The sequence below is a fragment of the Capsella rubella genome, unplaced genomic scaffold (assembly GCF_000375325.1).
Source record: "Capsella rubella cultivar Monte Gargano unplaced genomic scaffold, Caprub1_0 scaffold_4, whole genome shotgun sequence".
NCBI lineage: Eukaryota > Viridiplantae > Streptophyta > Magnoliopsida > Brassicales > Brassicaceae > Capsella > Capsella rubella.
Genome location: NW_006238920.1, coordinates 9,674,058 through 9,698,317, shown reverse-complemented (window position 1 = coordinate 9,698,317; position 24,260 = coordinate 9,674,058). Strand labels below are relative to the sequence as shown.

General features: G+C 38.6%; 6 protein-coding genes across 8 annotated transcripts; 5 read left to right on the top strand and 1 right to left on the bottom strand.

Annotated features, from left to right (window-relative positions):
* Window positions 1-343: 343 nt before the first annotated feature.
* LOC17889868 (protein EXORDIUM-like 7) lies at window positions 344-1,628 on the top strand. The gene has a single exon (XM_006295606.2). The coding sequence runs from the start codon at window positions 565-567 to the stop codon at window positions 1,537-1,539; it is 975 nt and encodes a 324-aa protein (XP_006295668.1). The 5' UTR covers window positions 344-564; the 3' UTR covers window positions 1,540-1,628.
* Window positions 1,629-1,704: 76 nt separating this feature from the next.
* LOC111830903 lies at window positions 1,705-5,511 on the bottom strand. Its single transcript, XM_023783613.1, has 4 exons — window positions 5,372-5,511; window positions 4,394-4,713; window positions 4,177-4,293; window positions 1,705-4,030 (listed from the first exon to the last, which is right to left on the bottom strand). Exons 2-4 carry the CDS (start codon window positions 4,697-4,699, stop codon window positions 1,958-1,960), a joined length of 2,496 nt encoding a protein of 831 aa, XP_023639381.1. The 5' UTR covers window positions 4,700-4,713; window positions 5,372-5,511; the 3' UTR covers window positions 1,705-1,957.
* A 1,146-nt stretch (window positions 5,512-6,657) lies between these two features.
* Window positions 6,658-9,593, top strand: LOC17890074 (pentatricopeptide repeat-containing protein At2g35130). Its single transcript, XM_023783614.1, has 8 exons — window positions 6,658-6,747; window positions 7,069-7,256; window positions 7,339-7,571; window positions 7,657-7,906; window positions 8,045-8,193; window positions 8,278-8,483; window positions 8,569-8,693; window positions 8,874-9,593. Coding segments are annotated over exons 1-8 (1,770 nt in total). The 5' UTR covers window positions 6,658-6,745; the 3' UTR covers window positions 9,491-9,593.
* A 174-nt stretch (window positions 9,594-9,767) lies between these two features.
* On the top strand, window positions 9,768-11,400 carry LOC17889353 (glycine cleavage system H protein 2, mitochondrial). Its single transcript, XM_006295327.2, has 3 exons — window positions 9,768-9,903; window positions 10,378-10,640; window positions 11,044-11,400. The coding sequence occupies exons 1-3, from the start codon at window positions 9,825-9,827 to the stop codon at window positions 11,170-11,172; spliced, it is 471 nt and encodes a 156-aa protein (XP_006295389.1). The 5' UTR covers window positions 9,768-9,824; the 3' UTR covers window positions 11,173-11,400.
* Window positions 11,401-13,233: 1,833 nt separating this feature from the next.
* Window positions 13,234-21,447, top strand: LOC17887709 (protein NAP1). 3 transcript variants are annotated; one of them, XM_006295463.2, is made up of 23 exons: window positions 13,235-13,448; window positions 13,701-14,132; window positions 14,231-14,305; window positions 14,610-14,690; window positions 14,898-14,978; window positions 15,099-15,181; window positions 15,272-15,356; window positions 15,517-15,642; window positions 15,771-15,878; window positions 16,090-16,134; window positions 16,222-16,364; window positions 16,505-16,637; window positions 16,946-17,056; window positions 17,164-17,242; window positions 17,410-17,603; window positions 17,812-17,957; window positions 18,058-18,139; window positions 18,221-18,331; window positions 18,672-18,797; window positions 18,884-19,023; window positions 19,130-19,226; window positions 19,409-20,625; window positions 20,709-21,447. In XM_006295463.2, exons 2-23 carry the CDS (start codon window positions 13,716-13,718, stop codon window positions 21,229-21,231), a joined length of 4,203 nt encoding a protein of 1,400 aa, XP_006295525.1. In that variant the 5' UTR covers window positions 13,235-13,448; window positions 13,701-13,715; the 3' UTR covers window positions 21,232-21,447. The 3 variants fall into 3 exon arrangements, with proteins under 3 accessions (XP_023639328.1, XP_006295525.1, XP_023639329.1); XM_023783561.1 differs by having other exon boundaries at window positions 15,251-15,356; XM_023783560.1 differs by having other exon boundaries at window positions 13,234-13,448; window positions 16,090-16,364.
* An 83-nt stretch (window positions 21,448-21,530) lies between these two features.
* Window positions 21,531-23,892, top strand: LOC17889666 (probable arabinosyltransferase ARAD1). The gene is made up of 3 exons (XM_006296049.2): window positions 21,531-22,482; window positions 22,873-23,238; window positions 23,339-23,892. The coding sequence occupies exons 1-3, from the start codon at window positions 21,688-21,690 to the stop codon at window positions 23,525-23,527; spliced, it is 1,350 nt and encodes a 449-aa protein (XP_006296111.1). The 5' UTR covers window positions 21,531-21,687; the 3' UTR covers window positions 23,528-23,892.
* The last annotated feature ends 368 nt before the right edge of the window (window positions 23,893-24,260 follow it).

Here is a 24,260-nt window from a genome sequence, read left to right as displayed (position 1 = left end):
AGATGATAAAAATTAGTCGAGAGATTAGATTTGTAAGAAAACTGTATTAATATGCTTTACTCTGTTTTATAGGGGTGTTAACATGAAATGAAAAGCTTTTCACTTTAGGATCTTATAAAAATTGTTTATGCAATCATGGTATTACTAACTTTTCATTTGCTTTCAGTGACGAATATATTTTGACAAAGAAATCATTATAAGGGGTAAAACAAACTTTTTGGTCAAGTGGCCTCTAATAGTGCCACCAATCAAGCTAAAAAAGTTGTACTTAACCGACATCTTCTCTGAAAACACATAATTACATGTATATATCAAAACTACCTTATGACATTTCTGATCTTCTCTCTTCTACACTTTTACAATTTATATACATTTCTTTATGTGTTTCTTAGTTATTTTGATGCAAATTTTATGGTTACTTGAATATTCCTTTCACAGTTTTCATTTGGTTGAAATTTTGTATTGGTCGGCAGTTAAAACTTAAAGTAATAACTCCACTCCCTAGTATAGTCTATAATAACATTTCCAACGTTCCCACTTTAGCAAAATCATAGAACCAACGACATGATCTCTCTCATCTTCTTCTCCTTCTTCCTCTCAGTCTCTCTCTCATCTAATGGACAGTTCTTCGACGATGGCAAGAACTACGAAGGCTCCTCCGATCTCGTCGACCTTCAATACCACTTGGGTCCGGTCATATCCTCGCCGACGACGAGTCTTTACATCATTTGGTACGGCCGATGGAACCCAACTCACCAATCTACAATCCGAGACTTCCTCTACTCCGTCTCTTCACCGGCACCGGATCAGTACCCGTCAGTCTCCAACTGGTGGAAGACAGTGAGGCTATACAGAGACCAGACAGGTTCCAACATCACCGACACTCTTGTCTTGTCCGGAGAGTTCCACGACTCTACGTACTCTCATGGATCTCACCTCACACGCTTCTCTGTTCAGTCTGTGATCAGGACTGCCGTTACTTCCAAGTTACCATTAAACGCTGTCAACGGCCTCTACTTAGTCTTGACCTCAGATGATGTAGAGATGCAAGACTTCTGCAGGGCCATCTGCGGGTTTCATTACTTCACTTTCGCAAGCATCGTTGGTGCAACTGTACCGTACGCTTGGGTGGGGAACAGTGCGAGACAGTGTCCAGAAATGTGTGCGTACCCGTTTGCGCAGCCTAAGCCATTTCCAGGAAGCGGGTTTGTGGCCAGAGAGAAGATGAAACCGCCAAACGGAGAGGTGGGAATCGACGGGATGATCAGTGTGATAGCCCATGAGCTGGCAGAAGTGTCGAGCAACCCGATGTTGAACGGATGGTACGGAGGAGATGATGCCACGGCGCCAACAGAGATAGCGGATTTGTGTTTGGGAGTGTATGGGTCTGGAGGAGGAGGAGGGTATATGGGAAGTGTGTATAAGGATAGGTGGAGGAATGTGTATAATGTGAAAGGAGTTAAAGGAAGAAAGTATCTGATTCAGTGGGTGTGGGATCTTACTAGGAATAGATGCTTTGGACCAAACGCTATGAATTAGAGACAATAATGTCAGTTATCTCTTTCACAAATGTCCTCAGTTTTAAAGCTTGCGGGAACCTGTATATGGTTTATCTTCGCTGTTGGATTTAAGATATTGCAAAATCTAGGTATTTTAGCTTTCAAGATTCACTAGAAAGAAAAAGTTTCTGAACCAAACACATGCTTTGACACCAGCACAAAACTTCACAAGTACCAAAAAATGGTTGTTATGCCAAAGCATGCAAAAGCATTGATTCTATATGCTAGTACCAGATATAATATGGTCAGCATGATTAAGAAGACAAACTAAATGATACAACAGCTAGGGAACAACCTGCACCTTCTATTGTAGAAGTACATCTAGGAAGAGGCCTTGTTCTGTCCTTTAGTACTTCCAACTCTATTTGAGTGTTTATAGATCATCACGTCCAAGGAAGTCATGGAAGGGGGACTTCAGTAGCTGACTGATAGGCCAATACATTGTCAATAGGATTAACATCCTTTCCTCTATCCTTTTCTGAGTCATCTTCATCACATCCAACGAAATCATGGACGGGGACTTCAACAGCAGACTGTGAGGCCAAGGTATTTTCAATAGGATCCTCATTTTTGCCTCTACTGCTTATTGAGTTATCTTCATTATGGACGGGGACTTCAGTAGCTGACTGTGAGGCCAAGAATTTTAGCATAGTATCAACATTGTTATCTCTATCTTTTTCCGAAGCTGAGACAATTCTCATAGGATTAACTTTGTTTCCTCTATCCTTTCCCAAGTCATCTTCAATGAGTTTTGGCCTCATCAGCTTCCTTTTCTTGTTCTGAGAAGCTGGAGTTTCGGGGTTCTCTTTACACCCTTGAGTTGGCTCACCAGGGCTCTTTTGAGCTTCGCTACGGCGCTTAAAATTAATGATCGGTAGTTTTGGAACATTATGTTCGATACTTCCTTCACAATCGAACAAATCATCTGGAGTAGTCTCGGTAAAATGACGCATCATATCATTGTCAAGTACCTCTGCTGTCTGAATCTTTTCCTTTTTCTTCTTCGGTTTTCCAGAATCCTCAGAGGTACCCATATTTAATCTTTTTTGCTCCATCCAATGTTTGTGACAGTCGTTTAAATATGCCATGACCTCATCGACTGATTCAGTGTCTGGAGAAATATTGTCTTTAGCATCACGTCCTTTTGAAGGCACACCCAGCCTTTTGAAGACACTCTCTCTGGTTCTATTTCTTCCAAGTTCAGCAGGATTAACACGCTCTTCTATTTGAGTTACCCTATTGTTAGAGTCAAAAGCATTACCGCCAAATTCTTCATGCCGTTGATAAGCTTGGCCTTTGATATTAGTTCTGTCATACAAATCAGAACCATCCCTCGTTGTTGAAGGATATGCAAAAGAAGGGTATATACTGGAACTCCGTACAGCCATATTGTTTGTATAAGAAACATGACCTCCAAATTCTTCTTGGTGTTGATATGCTTGAATTTCATTGTTGAGTCTGTCCTTAGGAGACACATCCCTTGACGATGAAGGGTCAGCAAATGAAGGGAAGATGCTGTGGTCGGGGTACGGTAGACTCTCAACCTTCTTCATGTTCTCAGTAGTCCCTGCAGAAGTTGAGAGACCAGGAAACTGGTTCTGACGCAAATGACCATTTCTAAATCCAGATTCAAATTCAGCACGCACAGCTCCAGACATGCCTAGTTTAGTTTGGTATTCACGATGTTCAATAGGCATTGGAATATAACCCAAACTACTAGTGTTCATGCTGGTACCATTACGTTCATCAGGAAGTGGTTGGACTGTTTCAAAGGTCAAAGCGTCATTGACATAGCCACCAACAGGTATATATTCTTCTACCAAACCATAATTTGAGTTGGCTGAAAAGGAAGCTGAGCCGTTTAAATCAACATTAGGTGAACGAAGATTATGCTTAGAGCTTGCCATTGTTGCATCTTCCATGATCCCGGGCTCACTCGGGTCATAGTACAGTGTGTTTGTTCCATATCGTATGTCTAGCGGTATTCTTTGAGGAAGAACAGCTGGATCTTCTTTGTCGTTAGACCACAGGCGTTCCTGTGCGATACCATCTTTTTCATTGTACTCGTTTTCTACCCAGCCACTTGCAGTGTGTCTCAGGTTCTTCGGGACCCTTCGATCATTAACAAGAGAATTATTAGTTAAAGCATTTTTGCCAAAGCTATAGTTCAGGTTAACGCCAGATGTTTCTCCAGAATACTCATTCCTTTTAGCTGGATCAAACTCTAGGCCAATATCAGATTCATCCCCAAAACCATAATTTTCTGTAGGCCTACGACCACGGGCATCTCCTGCTGAAGTAACTCTGTATGGAAACTCAAGGTCAACATCTTCATCCGTTTCTCCTGCATTACGATTCCCAAAGCCTCGACCACCAACCCTATTTCTCAGACTACTTTCAACAACTGCAGTTTTTCTCAGCCATGATCCATCTTCCTTCTTCAAGCTAAACAACTTCAACAGCCTCTGAACCTATACATAAAGTTTCCAAACAGAGTGCCAGAACACATAAGAAAGTAAATCAACTGGGATGAAATAGACCAAACAAGGATAATTCGAGATTACAACCATAATAAAGCAAAATATGCTGTTTTTACAGGAGAAAATGAAGCACACACCTGAGCCTTGGAGAGTCCAAAATTGAACTTTGTTGCGGTAAAGTAGTTTTCAAGAATAGCATGACGAAACTCGCTTTCAGGAAGCGGCCTACAACGCCACTTCTCAGTAAACTTAACCTAAGGAAAAGGGATCACAGCAAAAATATAATGTTAGACACAAACTTAGTAAGAAAACAAAAACTCATGGAGGAAAAGTAAGAAAGGTGAATTCAAGTACCTGAGCAGGAAACTGTTTCCCAGAAGAGTGGAATGCGTTAGGCTCAATGTTTATATCACCATCAGAGGAAGCCTGAAATACACCATGAAGCTCTCTACTCTCGAATTCAAACAAAAACAGTATCATTCCGGCTTTGACATGTTTAACAAAACCGGCTTGCCTCATTGGCAAACCGAAAAGCTCTCGCCTAAGACACTCCTTTCTTGTAAAGTCATTGGACATGAAAATAGCACCAAATTCAGGAAACTCTCCAGAAGCACCACCATAGGATTCCTCCATACCCTTCATCCTCCGATACTTTGACATGCTGTTACAGAAAACTAAGATAACAACAGAACTAACTATCCTTCATATGTTGAATAGAGAAGATACATAAACATCAAGAGACTGATTAGTTAGCCAAAACAGTAGTTAGCAGACTGATTAAAGAACAAAAAAGAAAAACAAGACATCAAAAAACAAAGCAGTTGACTGAAGAATAAGGAAATTGCAGCATTATAAAGGTGATGACACTTCAAAGAAGACAAGTAAAACAAACAGTAAAACCGCAGAATCCAAAAAATTAGAAACAGTCGTACTTAGAACAGCAACAAGTCAACAAGTAAGCAAGCAAGAAGAAGAAAGTGACGCAATTGGAACATTCACACATCATCAAAACGCTGACGTAACTCTCACAAAGCATAATAAATAACCAAAAATTCAAAACGATGAAGCCATAGACATATTCAGAAGAGGATTTTTATAAATCTAGAAAATCAGTATCTGAATTAAGAAAATCACGGCTTTGGAGTTGCTTGGTTTGTTAAAACCGACTCGTACCAAACAAACACAACATGCAAACACCAAAAAAGAAACAGGAGAACGATCAAAGGAGAATTATGAATTGAAATAAAGAAGGAAAATCAAAGGAGAACGATCGGGAACAATGTAGAAAGAGAGAATCGAGAGGATTTAGGGTTTTAAACTTGTCAGTATTACCGGAAAACGAAACGGCGAAGGAGAAGGCGAAGGAGAAGATGAAGAGATATTGTTTTGTTGTATGGTTTGGGAGGAAAAGCTATAAACCAACGCAAAAATCGAGGAGAGTGGTTTGTTTCTGTTTTCGTCGTAATGGGCTTTCTTCTCCCCTCTCCCTCTCTTCTATAAATATATTCCGGTATGGTCCCCCCCACCCTAACACTCAAACATCATAAATCGTCTATTTTTTTGGGTTAAAAATTAAAATAAAGGGTGAAAAACCCATTTTTTCAGAGAAAAAAAAAATAACAAACAGTTGAGTCTTGGTTGTTGACAAATATTTTTACCACATAAAAAGAAAATTATCTTCAAGCAAAGCAAATTACACATAATTGTGTGTGATATTTGTTTAACTAAAACATCTTTGATTTATATTTCATTAAATTAATCATCCATCTCATTTTCTAAATTGGTTTTAAGATATAAGGTTCACCGTCGAAAAAGAGACAAAAATAAGATTGAATACTTTTAAATCTTATAGGATAAAGATGGTTAAAAATAATCAAATCCAAGGATAACACAATTAAGTAGGGAAATTCAACAACATGCATAATCGAAAACATATGAGATATTTTGCGTACTGTATTCATGATCAACAAACGTACTGCAAGCGTATTGAGTATTTTTAATTAAGAAGTTTGTATTATTTTTTTGGGTTATAAATAATAGGTGAATTCATATACTTTTTTTGTTGCATTGAATTGACCTTTTAACCAAATGAAATATATATTACTCTTAAAACTCCTCTAATTTGATGGTTCAGTTGCGGTTTATAAAATATGAGAAAAAGGATCGACCAAATATTTTCCATTCATAACTTTCATATTAAAATAACACTACTTTTGGTTCTTTTATTATTTCTACCAAAAAAAAGAGTTACAATAATGGAAAGTGTCAGTTTATTGTACGTAGAGTGATTCAAGAAGTTCAGGGAAAAACACATAGTCGATCCGGAAAGAAAATCGCAACACAACACATTTTTTGTATACTGGAGACATCATCAACCAAGATGGTTAAAATTCTAACATAAAGTGAAAAATACAAACCGCAATCACATTTAATCGCTCAACATTCACAAATCACAATCATTGTTTCGAAACCACCAAAAAAGGTGTGCACCTTTATTTTTCCGAGAAGAAAAACAATTTGCAAGAAGAAGACAAATGAAGCCTGTGAGGCCTGGAGCCTCTACTTAACGGATACCCTTCTTGTGACTTTGTTATCCATCCTCCATTTTATACGATTTATCTCAACAAGTCGGGAGAAGAGTGGGAACAGCTAGAGTCTCTAGCTGTTAACAATAAGATATCTCAAATAGACTACATCTCTCCGGTCATGTAAGAACCGACCCTCTCACTCTGATTTACTTTTATCTTTTATCTCTCTTATTTCCAACTTCTCTCAGTAATTCAGAGTACCCATCTGCTGAATTTCTTCAACTCTGATGATTTTGCTTGTGATGGAGATTTTGTTAGTGAGCGGATGTTCATAAAGTCTAATGCTTTTGGACATTAACCGTTGCCTCTTTCTTCTGTGTCACTTCTAGTTCATTTCTGCTGAGTGTTGTTATGCTTTCTGGTTAAACATTTTGAGAATTGCTTGCCTGCTACTTGGGTTCTGAGTAACCTTTTCCAGGGAATTGGGTTTTTGATTGACAGGTTGGTAGCTGGAAAGGCTTTGAATTGCTTATTCATTTATCCCAGCAGTGGCACCCAGAGATATTTGGGTTTTGGAGTAACAAATTTCACTGTTGGGACTATTAAAAGCTGTAAGCAAGAGGGTTTTGTCATAGATGAACGTGGGAAATTTAAACGGTTTAGTAGGAAGAAACTCTCCCGAAGACGATGTAAGTCTCAAATCAGGAAACTTTCTTATCTCTTTATAAGATTTGGAGTAGATTTGCAGATGAAGTTTTGGTTTTGATATAGGTGGCTCTTTGAGAGGGCGAGGATGGAAATATGGATCCGGGTTTGTTGATGGGATTTTTCCTGTTCTGAGTCCCATAGCTCAGAAGATTCTGAGCTTTATTCAAAAGGAAACTGATCCTGAAAAAGTAGCTGATGTCCTTGGAACTCTTCCTTCAACACATGCCTCATGGGATGATCTAGTCAATGTTTCTGTGCAACTCCGTTTGAACAAAAAATGGGATTCCATAATCCTGGTTAGCCTTATTGCAAAAAGTTTCATTTTTTACAGGGATATGATTATTGAAGTTTTAACTAACTAAAGCTACAATCTTCTTTTAGGTGTGTGAGTGGATTTTAAGGAGGAGCTCCTTTCAGCCTGATGTAATCTGCTTCAATTTGCTTGTAGATGCTTATGGACAGAAGTTCCGGTACAAGGAGGCGGAATCACTCTATGTACAGCTTCTTGAATCCCGCTGCGTGCCTACGGAAGATACATACGCACTGCTTATAAAGGCATACTGTATGGCCGGACTCATAGAGAAAGCTGAAGCTGTTTTAATTGAGATGCAAAATCATCATGTTTCTCCAAGTATGTTTAAGCATCTCCTAAGCTTTTCTATGCATTTGTACCAAACATTGGCTCATAAATTTCAGTTATACTTATCTTCCTGTTTTGAGAGACTCCAGATAGATATTCTAGTTTCGAACTAACATTATGTTTGCATAGGTACTACTGTATACAATGCATATATCGAGGGGTTAGTGAAGAGGAAAAGAAACACCGAAGACGCAGTCGATGTTTTCCAGAGGATGAAGCGTGATCGATGCAAACCAACCACTGAAACTTACAACTTGATGATAAATTTATACGGAAAGGTTTTGTCCATGTTCGATTGATGTGAATCACTTGGTGTTTGACTTGTGGGAGTTTTGATGTTTATGTCATTGGTCTTTCTGCAGGCAAGTAAATCATACATGTCCTGGAAATTGTTTTGTGAAATGAGAAGTCACCAATGTAAACCAAACATCTGCACATACACAGCACTCGTGAATGCATTTGCTAGAGAAGGTCTTTGCGAGAAAGCCGAAGAAATGTTTGAACAGCTTCAAGAAGATGGGCTTGAACCTGATGTCTATGTCTATAACGCTCTCATGGAGGCATATAGGTGATTACCTAAAACTCTCCCATAAAGGACTGATGCCAAGAAATCAATCAAGCATAACTGTAACGTCCTCAAAATCCGGAGACAGTCGTGCAGGTTATCCTTATGGTGCTGCTGAGATTTTCTCTCTAATGCAACATATGGGATGTGAACCAGACAGAGCTTCCTACAATATCATGGTCGATGCATATGGTAGAGCAGGTCTTCATTCAGGTAACACAGAAGCTTCTTTAACCAGGGTTATCCATTCCAGTTTCATTTTATCCATATCCGAACAAATAGAACCTGAACTGATTTAAACCTCAATCTCTTTTTTAAGTTTCATGATATGAATTTGCTGTCGTCTAAAGTGCTATATTCGTTCTCTCTTTCTTTTATATATATGAAAAGCAGATGCAGAAGCTGTATTTGAAGCAATGAAGAGGCTAGGCATAGCACCGACTATGAAATCCCATATGTTGCTTCTATCAGCTTACTCTAGAGCAAGAGACGTAACCAAATGTGAAGCCATTGTGAAAGAAATGAGTGAGAATGGAGTAGAACCAGACACATTTGTCCTAAACAGCATGCTCAACTTATACGGCCGGTTGGGACAGTTCACCAAGATGGAAAAGATTCTAGCCGAGATGGAGAATGGTCCTTGCACTGCAGATATAAGCACATACAACATCTTGATCAATGTATATGGTAAAGCCGGGTTCTTGGAGAGAATTGAAGAGCTTTTTAGCGAGCTTAAGGAGAGGAATTTCAGACCAGACGTTGTGACATGGACCTCGAGGATCGGAGCTTACTCGAGGAAGAAACTGTATGTGAAATGTCTGGAGATCTTTGAGGAGATGATTGATTCGGGTTGTGCACCAGATGGGGGGACAGCTAAGGTTCTTCTTTCGGCTTGTTCTAGTGAGGATCAAGTGGAACAGGTCACTTCAGTGCTTAGAACAATGCATAAAGGTGTGACTGTGAGTTCTCTTGTCCCAAAGCTAATGGCTAAATCCTTAACTGTAAATTGAAAAAGATAGCATTTTTAGATTTGCTTTCTTAATAAAGTTTGGATTTTTATATCAGAATCCTTATATGTATATGAAAAGTGTTATAATGTATGGTCTTATGTCATTACTCACAATGTTGGTTTAGTGGGGCAATTGATGCGAAATTGGTCCACGAGCAAATGATTTATGAAAGTGATATTTTTATAAGAAGAAAAAGCAAACCCACCAAACCCTTTTGTCGTAAGATTAGGAATATAATAATAAGCCGTTCGGTGAGTGCACTCTCTGTGTCTCTCTTTCTCTCACTGTTGTTGTGTATCTGCGCGAGATCTCAACAACAAAAAAAAAAAAAAAAATGGCTTCTAGATTATTGTGGGCGTCTAGGGTTGCTTCTCATCTAAGGATCTCCGTTGCTCAACGAGGGTTTGCCTCGGGTGAATCTCAATCTCCTTTCTATTTCTTTGATCTCTTTCGTTTCTCTGTCTGATTATTTTGCGTTGTTGATCTGGGATTGTTCTGTTCGAAATTTATGAGTTTTTGGTATCTGATCGGATTAGAAGTGGTTTATTGTGTTTGCCGATTCGTTTTGTTTTTGGATTGCTTGTCTCCAGATAACTTTCTATTTGTTCGTATCAAATCCCAGAAATAACATATGATCCCTCGAGGCTCTGTTAATAATAATGATCCTGAGCTTGGAGGCAGTGACTGATATGTTCATGTTATTTGTATTTTCTCTCGTTTTATAACTGAAGTTGTTTTCGGGTAAAATATTTGAAATCCGCCTTGATAGATGAATGGTTTTGTTGTGTGGTTACAGAGAAATAAGACCTTTGTTCATGATTCTTATTTTGGAATGTTGAATACTTTGCCATATAACCTTACTGTGTTTTTTTCCCTATGTGAGATAGCTGTTTTGAAGGATCTGAAATATGCTGATTCACATGAATGGGTGAAGATTGAGGGGAATAAAGCAACATTTGGTATAACGGATCACGCTCAGGACCATTTAGGAGATGTGGTCTATGTGGAGTTACCTGAGGTGGGACATTCTGTGTCACAAGGGAAGAGTTTTGGAGCGGTCGAAAGTGTGAAAGCTACCAGCGATATTAATTCTCCAGTCTCGGGTACGGTATTTGAAGTCAATGAGAAGCTGACTGAGTCCCCTGGATTGGTGAGTTCTCATTTTCACAAATATATTGCTGTTGATTCGCTGTGTTAGAAGGAGATAATCTCTATTGAACCATTTCCAAAAATTTACTGTGTTGGCATGGTCAAATCTGAACTCTCGGTTTTGCGGGTTTCTTTGTTTGGTTACTTGTTTTCATTTGATGCAAGTGGCTAACAAATTAATCACAAATGGGTGACATATAGTTTATGCTTCCTCATTCGATTCTTGGAAAGCCCTAGACTTTGAGAAACTCGATTAAAGGATTCTTAAATTTGATTCATTGTATGATGTTAAATATCTTAAACTTGAAGGTTCTTGATTCTTTGGTCTAGAGCTGATACTATTATCTTAAACTTGGAGGCTCTGTGGTCTTTAGCTGATATTCTTTTTCTGTTATAATTTACAGGTGAACTCGAGCCCATATGAACAAGGATGGATCGTAAAGGTGGAGCTGAGTGATGCAGGCGAGGCAGAGAAGCTGATGGATTCAGACAAGTACTCTAAGTTCTGCGAAGAGGAAGATGCCAAACACTAAGCTTTTTATCTATTCCAGATCTTCTCGAAGCTTCAACTGCAACACAGATTGTTGTATCTCGATCTTTATTGATGGATGATCTAAGAGAATTCTGAAGATTCCAGTCTCTCGTTCTCGTTTTTTATGTTTTGCTTTTTAGTTAAATTATTTGAACAATGGTAGAGAATAATAAACTTTGGCATTTACATTGATTTGATCTTCCATGGAGTTATGCCTCTTTTTACTTAATTTATCAATTACTAAATTGATTTTCTTCCATTCTTTAAGTGATAGAACTGAATCGATTTCAAACTTTAAACGAGAAGCTCTGATTTGAGCGTGATGGACATCAATAGTTGCTAATCTAGTCTAATAAGGTGGCTTTTATGCATTAGCAGAGCTTTCTCTCTTTCTCTTTGTGCCTGATTTCTCGTTGATGTAATTCTCAGTCGGACGAAAGCCTTCCATTTTGTAGGTAATCAGATCCGGGATGGTTTTACCAATCAATGGTCATATGATAATATGTTGTCAAAAAGAATGTACACATAACACATACATAATGACAGGCCTTAGTCCCGTATGTCAGCGCAGTTCACACTAATGGCAGACCCTTGAGATAAATCAAGATTAGGAAACAATTGAAACTTGGATCCAAGATTCGCATATCAAGAAGAATCTAACTGAAGATTCATACGAACAAAACAATATTTGCAGATAGCTAGGCTTTTGTAGCAACCGTGTGTGTGTGAAACCTGGTTTTTGTTCCTTTTTTTTTTCTGGTTCATAAAGATCTCAAAAGTGAATGTGAAAAGAAACAAAGAAAATCTGAGATGCAATGATATGAGGCAAGCAATAGTGAGGAAAAGATATCGGAATCATTGTTGCGTATTGTGGAATACAAGCTTGTTAGCCACAATATTTTTTGTCCAACTAAGTTACAAGAAGCGCGCCTTGTAATACAAGATTCCTTTGTTTATTATGTAACATCATGCACTACGCCAATATTATTTAAAATATTCGTGTGTCATGTTTTCCACTAATATCAACCCGATGAAGAGTTCGTCCTTACCTGATTAGTAACTACTGTATCTTGCCATTTTTTTTGTTTTAACGGATTCGCCACAGCGACTGATTCGCCAGGATGACATAACCAGGAACGTCAGAAACACTAATTATTAACTGAATCATACAGTTTGTAACACAGTAATTCTTAAATTATTGGTAATTATTACACCTAAAAGCTGATACAAGTAGAGTGTAATGATAAATTACAAGTTGTCATCAATACATTTGATCTTTTTTTTGTTGATTTTTTTTAAGAATTTTATAATTATACCAGGTAAGGGACTTGTCCTCGCTTGGGAAACTTATATTTCAACCACCCCAACTAGAGCCTTTGTTCTTTTTCTTTTTCTTTTTCTTTTTCTAACAGATTTTTCCTTTTTTAAAATACCAAAATTAGTACTATAGTAGTATTATACACCAAATACTGTTATCTATTTATAAATTATTCTAATTATGCATATATATATATATATATATATATATATATATATATATATAGATTTCGTAGATTTCAATTTACCTTTTGATAATGTATATGACAAAAGCAAATTGTGTTTGTTATATGCTAAAATCACAATGGTTTGAGGGGATGATTGGTACCCTAAACTATATAATAGTATGATGTAATTTTGCTATATACAATCCAAAACTTATTAGTTATCCACTGAATTAGTGCTACTTTTATTTATCTAGCAACAAAATGTTTTATTGCAATTTTCAGATTCAAATATACAACTCCAACTCCATATAACAAAAAAAAAATCTCATAATTTAAATAAACTTTTAAATAGTTCTTAAAATTCTGAAATGTAAAAAGACATTCATATGTTCAATTGATCATAATTTCTTCGAGTACATTGAGCTTTGTCTTTGGAAATGTTCAGATTCAAAGGTACTGTATAAAGATAAATTTGTAACGCGAATGGTAAAAAAATACTATAAAGAAGAGTTGATTTTGTTTTGTTTTTGCATATTTTCTGGAAAATGAAAGAAACTGTACTGACTAATTTTGTCTTAAATGAGAGAAGCGAACGAATTTAGCAACTCTTATTATTTTCTCGGCTCACACACTCTGATTTGAGCCCCGACGCTCTCTCTCTTCTCTTCTTCGTCGTCATCGTCTCCGGGAGTTGATTACAGCAAATTCAGATCTGAACTCCCCAGCCGAAGCTGCGATCTTACTGAGCCTTTCTTCTTCTCTTAATTGACTTTCTCCTTTGGAACTTCCTCAGGTAATTCAATATCTTGACATGACTCTTGCTTGACCTGGGTTTTTTTTTGTTTCTTTCATTTAGCCACTTGTTTGGTTGCTGAGAAAATGGCTACGGAGGAGATATCAGTTTCTCACTCATATCCACTTCAATTTTCCTGCATTTTTCTCTGACTTTGGCTCTTTGTTGAGAATTCACTGGGGTTTTGCAAGAGCTGAGAGCTTAGTGAATTGTGTAATGTGTGTCTGAAAATAGAATTCTCCATCATTGCAGACCATTCGATCATTGATGGCGAAATCCCGTCAATATTATCCTTCTCAAGATGAGTCAATGTCCCCGACTTCTGTGAGATCGAGGGAATGGGAAGGTCCTTCCAGATGGACTGAGTACTTGGGACCTGATATGGCTGCATCAGTGTCTTCTAGGAGCTCAAAGCAGTTGACTTCTTCTGATGGGCATGTTCAGAGTTCTGGTGGTTCCACCAAGGCTTTGAACATACAGTGGGTGGTTCAAATGATTGAGGTTGCTGAAGGTCTCATGGCTAAAATGTATAGACTCAATCAGATCTTGGAGTACCCTGATCCTGTTGGTCATGTTTTCTCTGAAGCGTTTTGGAAAGCGGGTGTCTTCCCTAACCATCCACGGATATGCACATTGCTCTCCAAAAAATTCCCTGAGCATTTCAGCAAATTGCAACTCGAACGTGTAAGTAAGGATTTGTTGTGTTTTTTTTTTTTTTAATTAGGCTTATTGTGTGATTTGTTATGTGCTAAAAAATTTCTTTTAATGCAATACTTATGCAGATTGACAAGTTTTCACTGGATAGCTTGCACGATGGTGCTGAACTTCACTTACAGAGCTTAGAGCCATGGATACAGGTAGCAACAAACTGTCTATGTAATATGTTGTTGGATTTTTGTAATGTTGCTCTGAAACTTGTTACTCGAGAATAGTGAGGCATCTCGAAAGTCCTAGTTATATAGACAATCTTCTGTAACTTTTCTTTGTTCATTATATTCTGTCTCACCATGAATCAGTCTTGTATATATATATATATATAAGACATTTAAAATGTAAAAGAGTGGTTATTTGCTAGCCTTCTTTTTTCCAGTTCGTGTTTTGAATTCCGTAAGGGGTGCCTTCATATTCCTCTCGTCATGCATTTTCTTTTTCTTGAATCAGCTGCTGCTCGACTTGATGGCATTTCGAGAACAGGCACTACGACTTATATTGGACCTAAGCAGCACTGTAATTACTTTGCTGGTTAGTCAAAGTCCCTCATCTGTGGAAAGTATTTACTTGCTCTTGGTTGAACTTTTGAGCTTTCTTTTGAACTTGTACCTTAGGTGGAGGTCATGAAATCTTTTGGTACATTAAGTTATTTTTACCAGTCGAACATTGTCTGTGGGGATGAGGATAAAATTGTTGAGTATTCATAATTAGCTCATAACTTAGTTCAGTTTTTTGCAGCCTCATCAGAACTCACTTATACTGCATGCGTTCATGGATCTCTTCTGTGCATTTGTCAGAGTCAATATTTTCGCAGAGAAGGTATGCTGAGCTTATGCCTTTCCTTAGTTCTTGGTTTATTTGGATTGATTATACATGTCTGATGAGGCATACGCTTATTTTTGTTATCAATCTGTACGCGTGTTTATTCTGTCAAAATAGATTCCTAGGAAAATGTTGCTGCAAGTGTACAACCTTCTGCATGCGCTATCAAGAAATGATAGAGACTGTGACTTTTATCACCGGTATGGGTTCCTTTTTCACTTGTAGAGTCAGTTTTAATTTATATATCAATATGCCAAACCATGAAATAGAACTCTTTGTCATGCATCCAGCTTGGTGCAATTCATAGATTCTTATGATCCGCCATTGAAAGGGTTACAAGAAGATTTGAATTTTGTCAGCCCAAGGATTGGAGAGGTTAATATTTTAACTTAGTTTGATTTCATTATTATGTTCAGTTGGGTTTCGCTGGATTATTAGAGTTGGGGCTGAACTTGTTATATTCAAATCACGAGTATCCTACGAGCTAATACTGTAGTTGATATAGCAGTACTAACAATGTTACTCATTTTCTTAGGTCCTGGAGGCTGTAGGACCCAGTATTTTTCTATCAGCCGATACAAGGAAGTTGAGAAATGAGGGATTTTTAAGCCCATATCATCCTAGATTCCCAGATATACTTACAAATTCTGCCCATCCCATGGTATACTCGGCTAAATAATCATCAGAAAAATATGATTATCCGAATTAGTTGAATGCTGTAGTATATCCATTACAGCTCTTTTTAAAATATAGATCTAATAATGGGTATTACACTCTTGCTTCCTACAGAGAGCGCAAGATCTTGCAAATGTAACATCGTACCGAGAATGGGTGCTCCTTGGATATCTCGTTTGCCCAGATGAGCTTCTTCGTGTAACTAGCATTGATATCGCCCTGGTATGAATCTTTTTTCCTTTTGTTCTCGATTGAGATCTTAGTAGAGGAGTGTGTCCTCCAGTAGTTCTAAAAAGTTTTGTGCTTTTTCCACGGTTTATCTACATTAAGATTTGTAGTAATGGACTTAGGTTTTTGATGTACAAATTAAATCAAGGTTGCTTGTATTTGTGCTTCTTTAAAATAAATGTTTTACTGTCCTGTTCTGTTTCAGGTTGTGCTAAAGGAAAACTTAGTCATTACTTTATTTCGGGATGAGGTGAGTTCATATCAAATTGTCGGCGACAAAGAGTTTTGTATTGGAATGTTTTGTGCATCAGCTGACTCTATTAATCTAACCATGCAGTACATCCTGCTGCACGAAGACTACCAGTTGTATGTTTTACCCCGTGTGTTAGAATCAAAGAAAATGGCAAAGTCTGGTCGGACTAAACAAAAGGAAGCTGATCTAGAATATAGTGTAGCAAAGCAAGTTGAGAAAATGATCAGGTAACTCCAAATTATTTTAGTTCTAATTTTATTGCTTTATGAGCCACATCTGCCTTGTAATCCTCATATGATACTGTGATTTTGCAGAGATTATAGCTCTTGAGTTTATAGACTTACTTTTGCTTACTTGCTGCTTTCAGTGAGGTGCATGAGCAAGCGCTGCAATTATGTGATAACATACACCGAGAAAGGCGAATACTGCTGAAGCAGGAAATAGGTCGGATGGTTTTATTTTTCACTGACCAACCAAGTTTGCTGGCCCCAAACATTCAGGTATAGACAATGCTTTCATAGGAAGAATGAAGAGTTCTGCGAAATTGTTTTTCTATTTTCCAAGAGAAGTCAATTAGGATAGAACGAAGAGAAGAGGACACAAGCTATCGGTTTATTTGAGAAAAAAAAAATTGCTTCGATAGGAAGAGTGATCTATCAAATAGAAAATTTTGCAAAATATCTGTGTCAAATGATGTATCATTGAAGTTCTGCAGAGATTGGAGCCTCCTATCCAGTATTGTACTCATAAGAGTTCTTTCCTTCCCTAGAGTTTCCAATGATTGATCTATTTACTTTTCTTTTCATAGATGGTATTCTCTGCATTAGCTTTGGCCCAATCTGAGGTTCTCTGGTATTTCCAACATGCTGGTATTGCATCCTCAAGATCCAAAGCTGTGCGAGTGATACCAGTTGACATAGTAAGTTGATTGCTTGAAATTTGAAAGCCTCTCAATATTGTAACTTCGACTTTCTGTGAACTCAGAATTTGGTCACTATTGCTGATTTATCATTCCTTATTTCTTAGGATCCAAATGATCCTACCATTGGCTTCCTGCTCGATGGAATGGACCGTCTCTGCTGTTTAGTGCGCAAGTACATCTCAGGTTTGTTACTTGATATCACATCCTTGGGCGTTGATTGTAAGTACAGGATTTGGAAACGTTTGTGTTGGACCCGTTGCTGCTTACTGAAACCATGAGAAGATCCCACTGATCAGTTACCAATGCTCAAAACTTGGTAACCTTAATGGTGTTTTTTATTTGAAATGCAGCTGCTCGAGGTTATGCACTATCATACCTTTCTTCATCTGCTGGAAGGATCCGTTACCTGATGGGCACTCCTGGAATTGTGGCTCTGGACCTTGATCCTACCTTGAAAGGTCTTTTCCAGCGTATTGTGCAACATCTCGAAAATATACCCAAAGCGCAGGGAGAAAATGTTTCTGCAATCACATGCGACTTATCTGTAAGAAATATGGATTATATCCACTTATTTTTTAAGTCAGATAATGGACTTACATTTTTCTTCACAGATAATTAATATACCTAGATAGTAAATTCACTCATGTTATCATTAGGCCTGTCATCAATCCTAATTATAGCCTGGTCTCAAAACAATTATCTTGTTTAGTCCTCTAATCTGTTTTCTAATGCTCAGCGCCTCTTGTGTACAGGAATTCCGGAAAGACTGGTTGTCCATTTTGATGATTGTCACTTCTTCTCGTTCATCGATAAACATCAGGCATCTGGAAAAAGCCACTGTCTCTACTGGGAAGGAGGGCTTGCTATCGGAAGGAAATGCTGCGTATAATTGGTCCAGGTACTATTCCCGGCCTTTTACTACCATTACTTGGTTAACTTCTAGATAGAGAAACAGCGAAATTATTATACTGCAAAATTTCATATCTTTTTTAATGCAGATGTGTTGATGAGTTGGAGTCTCAATTATCGAAGCATGGAAGTCTGAAGAAATTATATTTCTACCATCAACACCTCACAACTGTATACTTCCTGTTGTTGTTCACTGTCCACTATTTCCCCATGTCATCTTATGCATAAACTGACATATGACTGTTGTAAAAGGTTTTCAGAAATACAATGTTTGGACCAGAAGGACGTCCTCAGCATTGCTGTGCATGGCTCAGTGTGGCTAGTAGTTTTCCGGAATGTGCTTCATTAATAATTCCTGAGGAGGTAAATCCATAATTTAATCTCAAGTGTATTTTACATTCTTTTCGTAGTATATGTTTGGATCATGAGATTCTCGTAAATTAAGACCACCCAATGGGCATCATATTACTCTCAATATGACAATTAACGATTAAAGTAATTGTACAATTGAACTGACTCCGTAATCATGTTGCATATGTGCAAAGGCAGATAAAGTTATTGATTCCATAAGCTATTTTTCTTCTTAAGTTTTCTCTTTCTGCTAAACCAAGAATTCTCAATGCCATCTGTTATGTCTAAATTTTTTATATTAGTTACACCATCTATTAATTGGAAAGGTCCCTCTTCTTGTCTTTCTCCACAGGTTACCAAATTTGGGCGAGATGCAGTGCTTTACGTCGAGTCTCTTATTGAATCAATAATGGGGGGACTGGAGGGCCTAATTAATATTCTTGATTCAGAAGGCGGTTTTGGTGCTCTAGAATCTCAGGTTAGAAATCCTACCTAAAATCAATGTTATAGCAAATATCTTCTAACTGATTACTATCCCCAAACTGATGTGTTGAGCTTTCACAGCTTCTTCCAGAACAAGCTGCAGCGTATCTGAATAATGCAACAAGAAATTCTGCTCCTTCAATGAAATCCCCCAGGGTTGTAGGCGGGTTTACTTTGCCCGGCCATGAGAGCTATCCTGAGAATAATAAGTCTATCAAGATGTGAGTGCCCAATTCTGGCCTCAAGTTTTTTTTTTTTTTTTTTTTCTATTCATGAAGTCATTGTTCCTTGGATACAGTTATCGTAAGTATCTCCTTGTCATGGCAGGTTGGAAGCTGCAATCCAGAGGTTGACTAATCTGTGCTCAATTCTGAACGACATGGAGCCTATATGTGTTATAAACCACGTATTTGTGCTAAGAGAGGTGAGTCTACTAGATTTCAACTCAAGAATTTTCTCTCGGTAGAAACACATATATATGGCTGAATTCTTCTATGTCCTGTGACTAAAAATAATAACGTATGAATAGAGCCCATGAAATTTTTCTCATCGTCTGTTAAGCTTTTTGACTTTTTGACTTTATCCCGCCGATTGGATTTTTTGCAGTACATGAGAGAATGTATTCTTGGGAACTTCAAGAGAAGATTTCTTACTGCACTGCAAACCGATAACGATCTTCAGCGGCCTTCAATTTTGGAATCTCTTATCAGGCGGCATATGAGCATAGTTCACTTAGCCGAGCAGCACGTTAGCATGGACCTAACCCAAGGCATCCGAGAAATATTACTCACTGAAGCCTTTTCAGGGCCTGTGTCCTCTTTGCACACATTTGAAAAACCTGCTGAACCACAGCAAAACACTGGATCAGCGGTTGAAGTTGTGTGCAACTGGTACATGGACAATATTATCAAGGATGTGTCTGGCGCAGGAATCCTCTTCGCTCCAAGGCACAAATACTTCAAAAGCACTAGACCAGTTGGAGGGTATTTTGCAGAGTCAGTCACCGACCTAAAGGAATTACAGGCGTTTGTTCGTATCTTTGGCGGCTATGGAGTAGACCGTCTGGATAGAATGATGAAAGTACATACAGCTGCCCTAGTAAACTGCATAGAAACGTCTCTGAGGTCAAACCGGGAATTGATTGAGGCAGCTGCTGCAAGTATGCATTCTGGTGACAGAGTGGAGAGAGATGCATCTGTTAGGCAGATAGTAGACTTGGATACAGTGATAGGATTTTGTATTGAAGCTGGTCAAGCGTTGGCTTTTGATGAGCTCCTTGCTGAAGCCTCTGGAGCTGTTCTTGAAGACAATGCATCCTTAATACACTCGATGATCTCTGGCATTGTTGAACACATACCTGAAGAAATACCTGAAAAGAAAGAAATCAGAAGGATCAAAGGTGTGGCCAATGGCGTTGGCGTAGCTGGAGATCATGACTCTGAATGGGTTAGATTAATCCTCGAAGAGGTAGGAGGTGCAAATGATAACTCATGGAGTTTGTTACCTTACTTTTTCGCCTCTTTTATGACCTCAAACGCCTGGAACACTACTGGTTTCAACATTGAGACTGGCGGATTCAGCAACAACATCCATTGCTTGGCTCGGTGTATTAGTGCTGTCATTGCAGGAAGTGAGTACGTGAGGTTACAGCGTGAATACCTGCAGCAGCATCAGTCCGTTTCCAATGGTCATCACTCCAATGAAAATCTGGACTCAGAGTTTCAACCCCGTGTAACAGCAGAAGCAAGCATAAAATCCGCAATGTTACTCTTTGTAAAATTTGCTGCATCCATTGTGCTAGATTCATGGAGCGAAGCCAACAGGTAAAAGAAACCCGGAATTGCTATTAAACTCTATCCCTCATTTTTATCCACATGATCATCATATCTTCCTTCTTGTCCTTCAGATCCCATCTTGTGGCTAAGCTTATCTTCCTAGACCAACTGTGTGAGATCTCACCATACCTCCCAAGAAGCTCCCTTGAATCACATGTCCCATACACAATCCTCAGGTCAATCTACACCCAATACTACTCCAACACACCGTCCACTCCGCTCGCAACAGCATCTCCGTACCATTCTCCATCCGTATCACTCATCCACGCTTCTCCCTCCATGAAAAACTCCACGACTCCCCAGCGTGGTAGTGGTAGCGGCAGCAGTAGCTCTGCAGCTGCCCCGGATTCAGGGTACTTCAAAGGCTCATCATCTTCACTCTATGGTCAGGAACACTACATCGAACCGGAAACTGGAAACTCAAGGAACAATGAGAACAACAACAAACAAAGGGGGAGTTCCCGTCGTTCAGGACCGTTGGAATACAGCTCGAGCATTAAAGGAGGGTCAGGATCAAACAGCACAGGTCCTAGTCCACTTCCTAGGTTTGCAGTCTCAAGATCTGGTCCGATCTCATACAAACAGCATAACTAAGTAACAACACTCCCACATTCTACTAAAGAGACGAGTTTGTTTAAAACGTTACGTAGAGAGATTATTAGATTTGTTGTTGTACAAAGTCCCTCGCAAGTTGCAACACACTTGTTATGTTGTTTATTATGTTGCTGTTGCACCAGTAAACTTCTGTAATGTTTGATTCTGCATATTTTTGTCTTGTTGTTATTAATTTCATAATTACGTATTCCGTTACTTCCGTAAGCTTATTATTTTTTTTGGAAAGATATAAATCAAACACTAAACATATGTCTTTCGATAATTACTTCCTGATTAGTTAATAATTATAAATGTACACTTAAGTGAAAGTTAGCATGAGCTGTTGGGGAAGAGATGTGCACGAAATGTACCGAACCCAAATCACAACAACAGTCATCTTCATTAGTATTGAGCTAAGTTCAATCTCTCTCACCTGAAAACCCTAACCTCCTTCCAATGGCGCGTAAATCTTCCCTTCTCAAACGAGCAGCTATCGCCGTCGTCTCCGTCATCGCCATCTATGTAATTCTCAACGCCTCCGTGAGTCGTTCCCTCCCTTCCTCATCCGATCTCCCTCGCCAGCTCATACGCGAGGAAGATGATGATGATCAAGGACGTCGTGCTCCGATTCAGCCTAGGGTCAGGGTTTACATGTACAATCTCCCCAAGAGATTCACTTATGGTCTTATCGAGCAGCACTCAATCGCTCGCGGCGGAATCAAAAAACCCGGCGATGACGTCACCACGCTTAAGTATCCGGGTCATCAGCATATGCACGAGTGGTATCTTTTCTCTGATCTGAATCGACCCGAAGTGGATCGATCCGGGTCTCCGATTGTCCGTGTCTTGGATCCTGCCGACGCTGATCTCTTCTACGTCCCTGTCTTCTCTTCCCTCAGCTTAATTGTGAATGCGGGTCGACCCGTTGAACCCGGATCCGGCTACAGCGATGAGAATATGCAGGAAGGGTTGATGGAGTGGCTTGAAGGTCAAGAGTGGTGGAGGAGGAATGGTGGGCGAGATCACGTGATACCCGCCGGTGATCCTAATGCGTTGTATCGGATCTTGGACCGGGTCAAAAATGCTGTTCTGCTCGTGGCGGATTTCGGGAGGCTGAGGCCTGATCAAGGATCGTTTGTCAAGGATGTGGTAATACCTTACTCTCATAGGGTCAATCTCTTCAATGGGGAAATTGGAGTGGAAGCTCGCAAGACATTGCTCTTCTTCATGGGAAATCGATATCGCAAAGATGTAAGTCTCTTTTTCCTTTTGCAGTTGATCTTGTAAATGTGAATAATTAGAGGCTTAGAGCTCAAAATATTTCAATTGTGTAGCTTTCTTAGGTTTTAGGTGACTAGGGGTAGTGACTAACGAATAGCTATTTGTGAAATGTTGAAACTTTGTGGCCGTAGCAGACTCTAGCAGTTAAGTTGAAGAATGAATGTGTAACTTTTTAATGATCTAAGAGTTTTATAGGGAATTCAGTACAAGGGACAAGATCCAGAAGAATTGTAATTTGAATTTCTAATATACTGTAGCATTATCTCCCTCAAAACAGGGGAGAAAGATACAGCCTTTTTTTTTTTGAAGAAGAAGACAACATTGATCTTTCTGACTGCTTGCTTCTTTGGGTGTCTTCAGGGTGGAAAAGTTCGTGATTTGCTATTCCAAGTCCTTGAAAAGGAAGAAGATGTAACAATAAAACATGGAACTCAATCCAGGGAAAATCGACGAGCTGCTACGAAAGGAATGCATACGTCAAAGTTCTGTCTGAATCCTGCTGGTGACACACCATCCGCCTGCAGACTCTTTGACTCCATTGTCAGTTTGTGCGTGCCCGTGATTGTTAGCGATAGCATTGAGTTACCTTTCGAAGACGTTATAGATTATAGAAAGTTTTCGATTTTTGTTGAGGCTAATGCAGCTCTGCATCCCGGATTTCTGGTTAAGATGCTGAGGAAAATAAAACCCAAGAAGATCCTGGAGTATCAGAGAGAGATGAGATCAGTATGTCTCCTTCTTTTCAACCTCTGACCTCTTCAAATATTTGACTCTCTTACATAACTTGGCATGTTTCTCATACCCGAATGATTTGCAATGCACACAGGTAAAACGGTATTTTGATTATGATAACCCAAATGGCGCAGTGAAGGAAATCTGGCGCCAAGTCTCGCAGAAGTTACCGCTCATTAAGCTAATGAGTAATCGCGACAGACGCCTCGTCCTAAGAAACTTAACCGAACCTAACTGCTCATGTCTATGCACAAACCTCACTGGTCTAATCACTTCCAGTTAAACAATCTCTTTGTCTACTGAAAAAGACCTTTTGGGTTTTGGAGGAACTTCAACTCTCTCCATCTCAACTTTCTTGACCTTCGAGACTTACAGAAGCAAATATTTGCCTCCCCTGGCTTAACTTGTCTGGTTATAAGGAAGGAAGACAAGAGCATACGCATGGCAACAGATTCATAAGGAAGAATGTTTGAAATCATTCTTCGTCTGTAGATTCTATTAGTTTTCTTGTCCTTGATAGTGTCACATTTTATACGGACCCAACTACCATTCATTTCTACCCTGTTACTGTACATGTCATAAAAGCTAAAAACAACACACAAGCTAGTTCTGCCAATATTTAGAGAATGTCATATTATTTGTGAACTTCTGAAATTGGTCACTGGTAAATCATCCTTATATATTTGACAAGTGAAAGTTATAAACATTTGGTTTGCAGATTCGTTAGTCATTACCTAGCTTTTTTAAAAATGTTAATTGATGAGTATTAATTGAAAATATATCCAAATCCGAATCCGAAAATTGAAAATATCCAAACGTATTCTCAAATTCAAGATCCAAAAATCCGTACCCGATCCAAACCGAAATCTAAATGGATATCCGAACATGTCCAAACATAAAAATACATAGTAATAATATATTAGTAATATTCATTACGTGTAATAACTTATGTGCTTAATATTCAAGTTTTCAAGCATTTTAAATAGTTACATGTAAGTATATTAAGGTAAAATATA

Coding starts and splice junctions, on each gene's coding strand:
- LOC17889868 (XM_006295606.2), top strand. CDS start 565: ATGATCTCTCTCATCTTCTTCTCCTTCTTCCTCTCAGTCTCTCTCTCA.
- LOC111830903 (XM_023783613.1), bottom strand. CDS start 4,699: ATGTCAAAGTATCGGAGGATGAAGGGTATGGAGGAATCCTATGGTGGT. Junction 4,294..4,393: donor GGAAACAGTTTCCTGCTCAG/GTACTTGAATTC, acceptor CCTTTTCCTTAG/GTTAAGTTTACTGAGAAGTG. Junction 4,031..4,176: donor TTGGACTCTCCAAGGCTCAG/GTGTGTGCTTCA, acceptor CTTTATGTATAG/GTTCAGAGGCTGTTGAAGTT.
- LOC17890074 (XM_023783614.1), top strand. Junction 7,257..7,338: donor GAAACTCTCCCGAAGACGAT/GTAAGTCTCAAA, acceptor GTTTTGATATAG/GTGGCTCTTTGAGAGGGCGA. Junction 7,572..7,656: donor AATGGGATTCCATAATCCTG/GTTAGCCTTATT, acceptor ATCTTCTTTTAG/GTGTGTGAGTGGATTTTAAG.
- LOC17889353 (XM_006295327.2), top strand. CDS start 9,825: ATGGCTTCTAGATTATTGTGGGCGTCTAGGGTTGCTTCTCATCTAAGG. Junction 9,904..10,377: donor TCAACGAGGGTTTGCCTCGG/GTGAATCTCAAT, acceptor TATGTGAGATAG/CTGTTTTGAAGGATCTGAAA. Junction 10,641..11,043: donor TGACTGAGTCCCCTGGATTG/GTGAGTTCTCAT, acceptor TATAATTTACAG/GTGAACTCGAGCCCATATGA.
- LOC17887709 (XM_023783560.1), top strand. CDS start 13,716: ATGGCGAAATCCCGTCAATATTATCCTTCTCAAGATGAGTCAATGTCC. Junction 16,365..16,504: donor CAAGTTGAGAAAATGATCAG/GTAACTCCAAAT, acceptor TGCTGCTTTCAG/TGAGGTGCATGAGCAAGCGC. Junction 20,626..20,708: donor TCATGGAGCGAAGCCAACAG/GTAAAAGAAACC, acceptor CTTGTCCTTCAG/ATCCCATCTTGTGGCTAAGC.
- LOC17889666 (XM_006296049.2), top strand. CDS start 21,688: ATGGCGCGTAAATCTTCCCTTCTCAAACGAGCAGCTATCGCCGTCGTC. Junction 22,483..22,872: donor GAAATCGATATCGCAAAGAT/GTAAGTCTCTTT, acceptor GGGTGTCTTCAG/GGTGGAAAAGTTCGTGATTT. Junction 23,239..23,338: donor ATCAGAGAGAGATGAGATCA/GTATGTCTCCTT, acceptor CAATGCACACAG/GTAAAACGGTATTTTGATTA.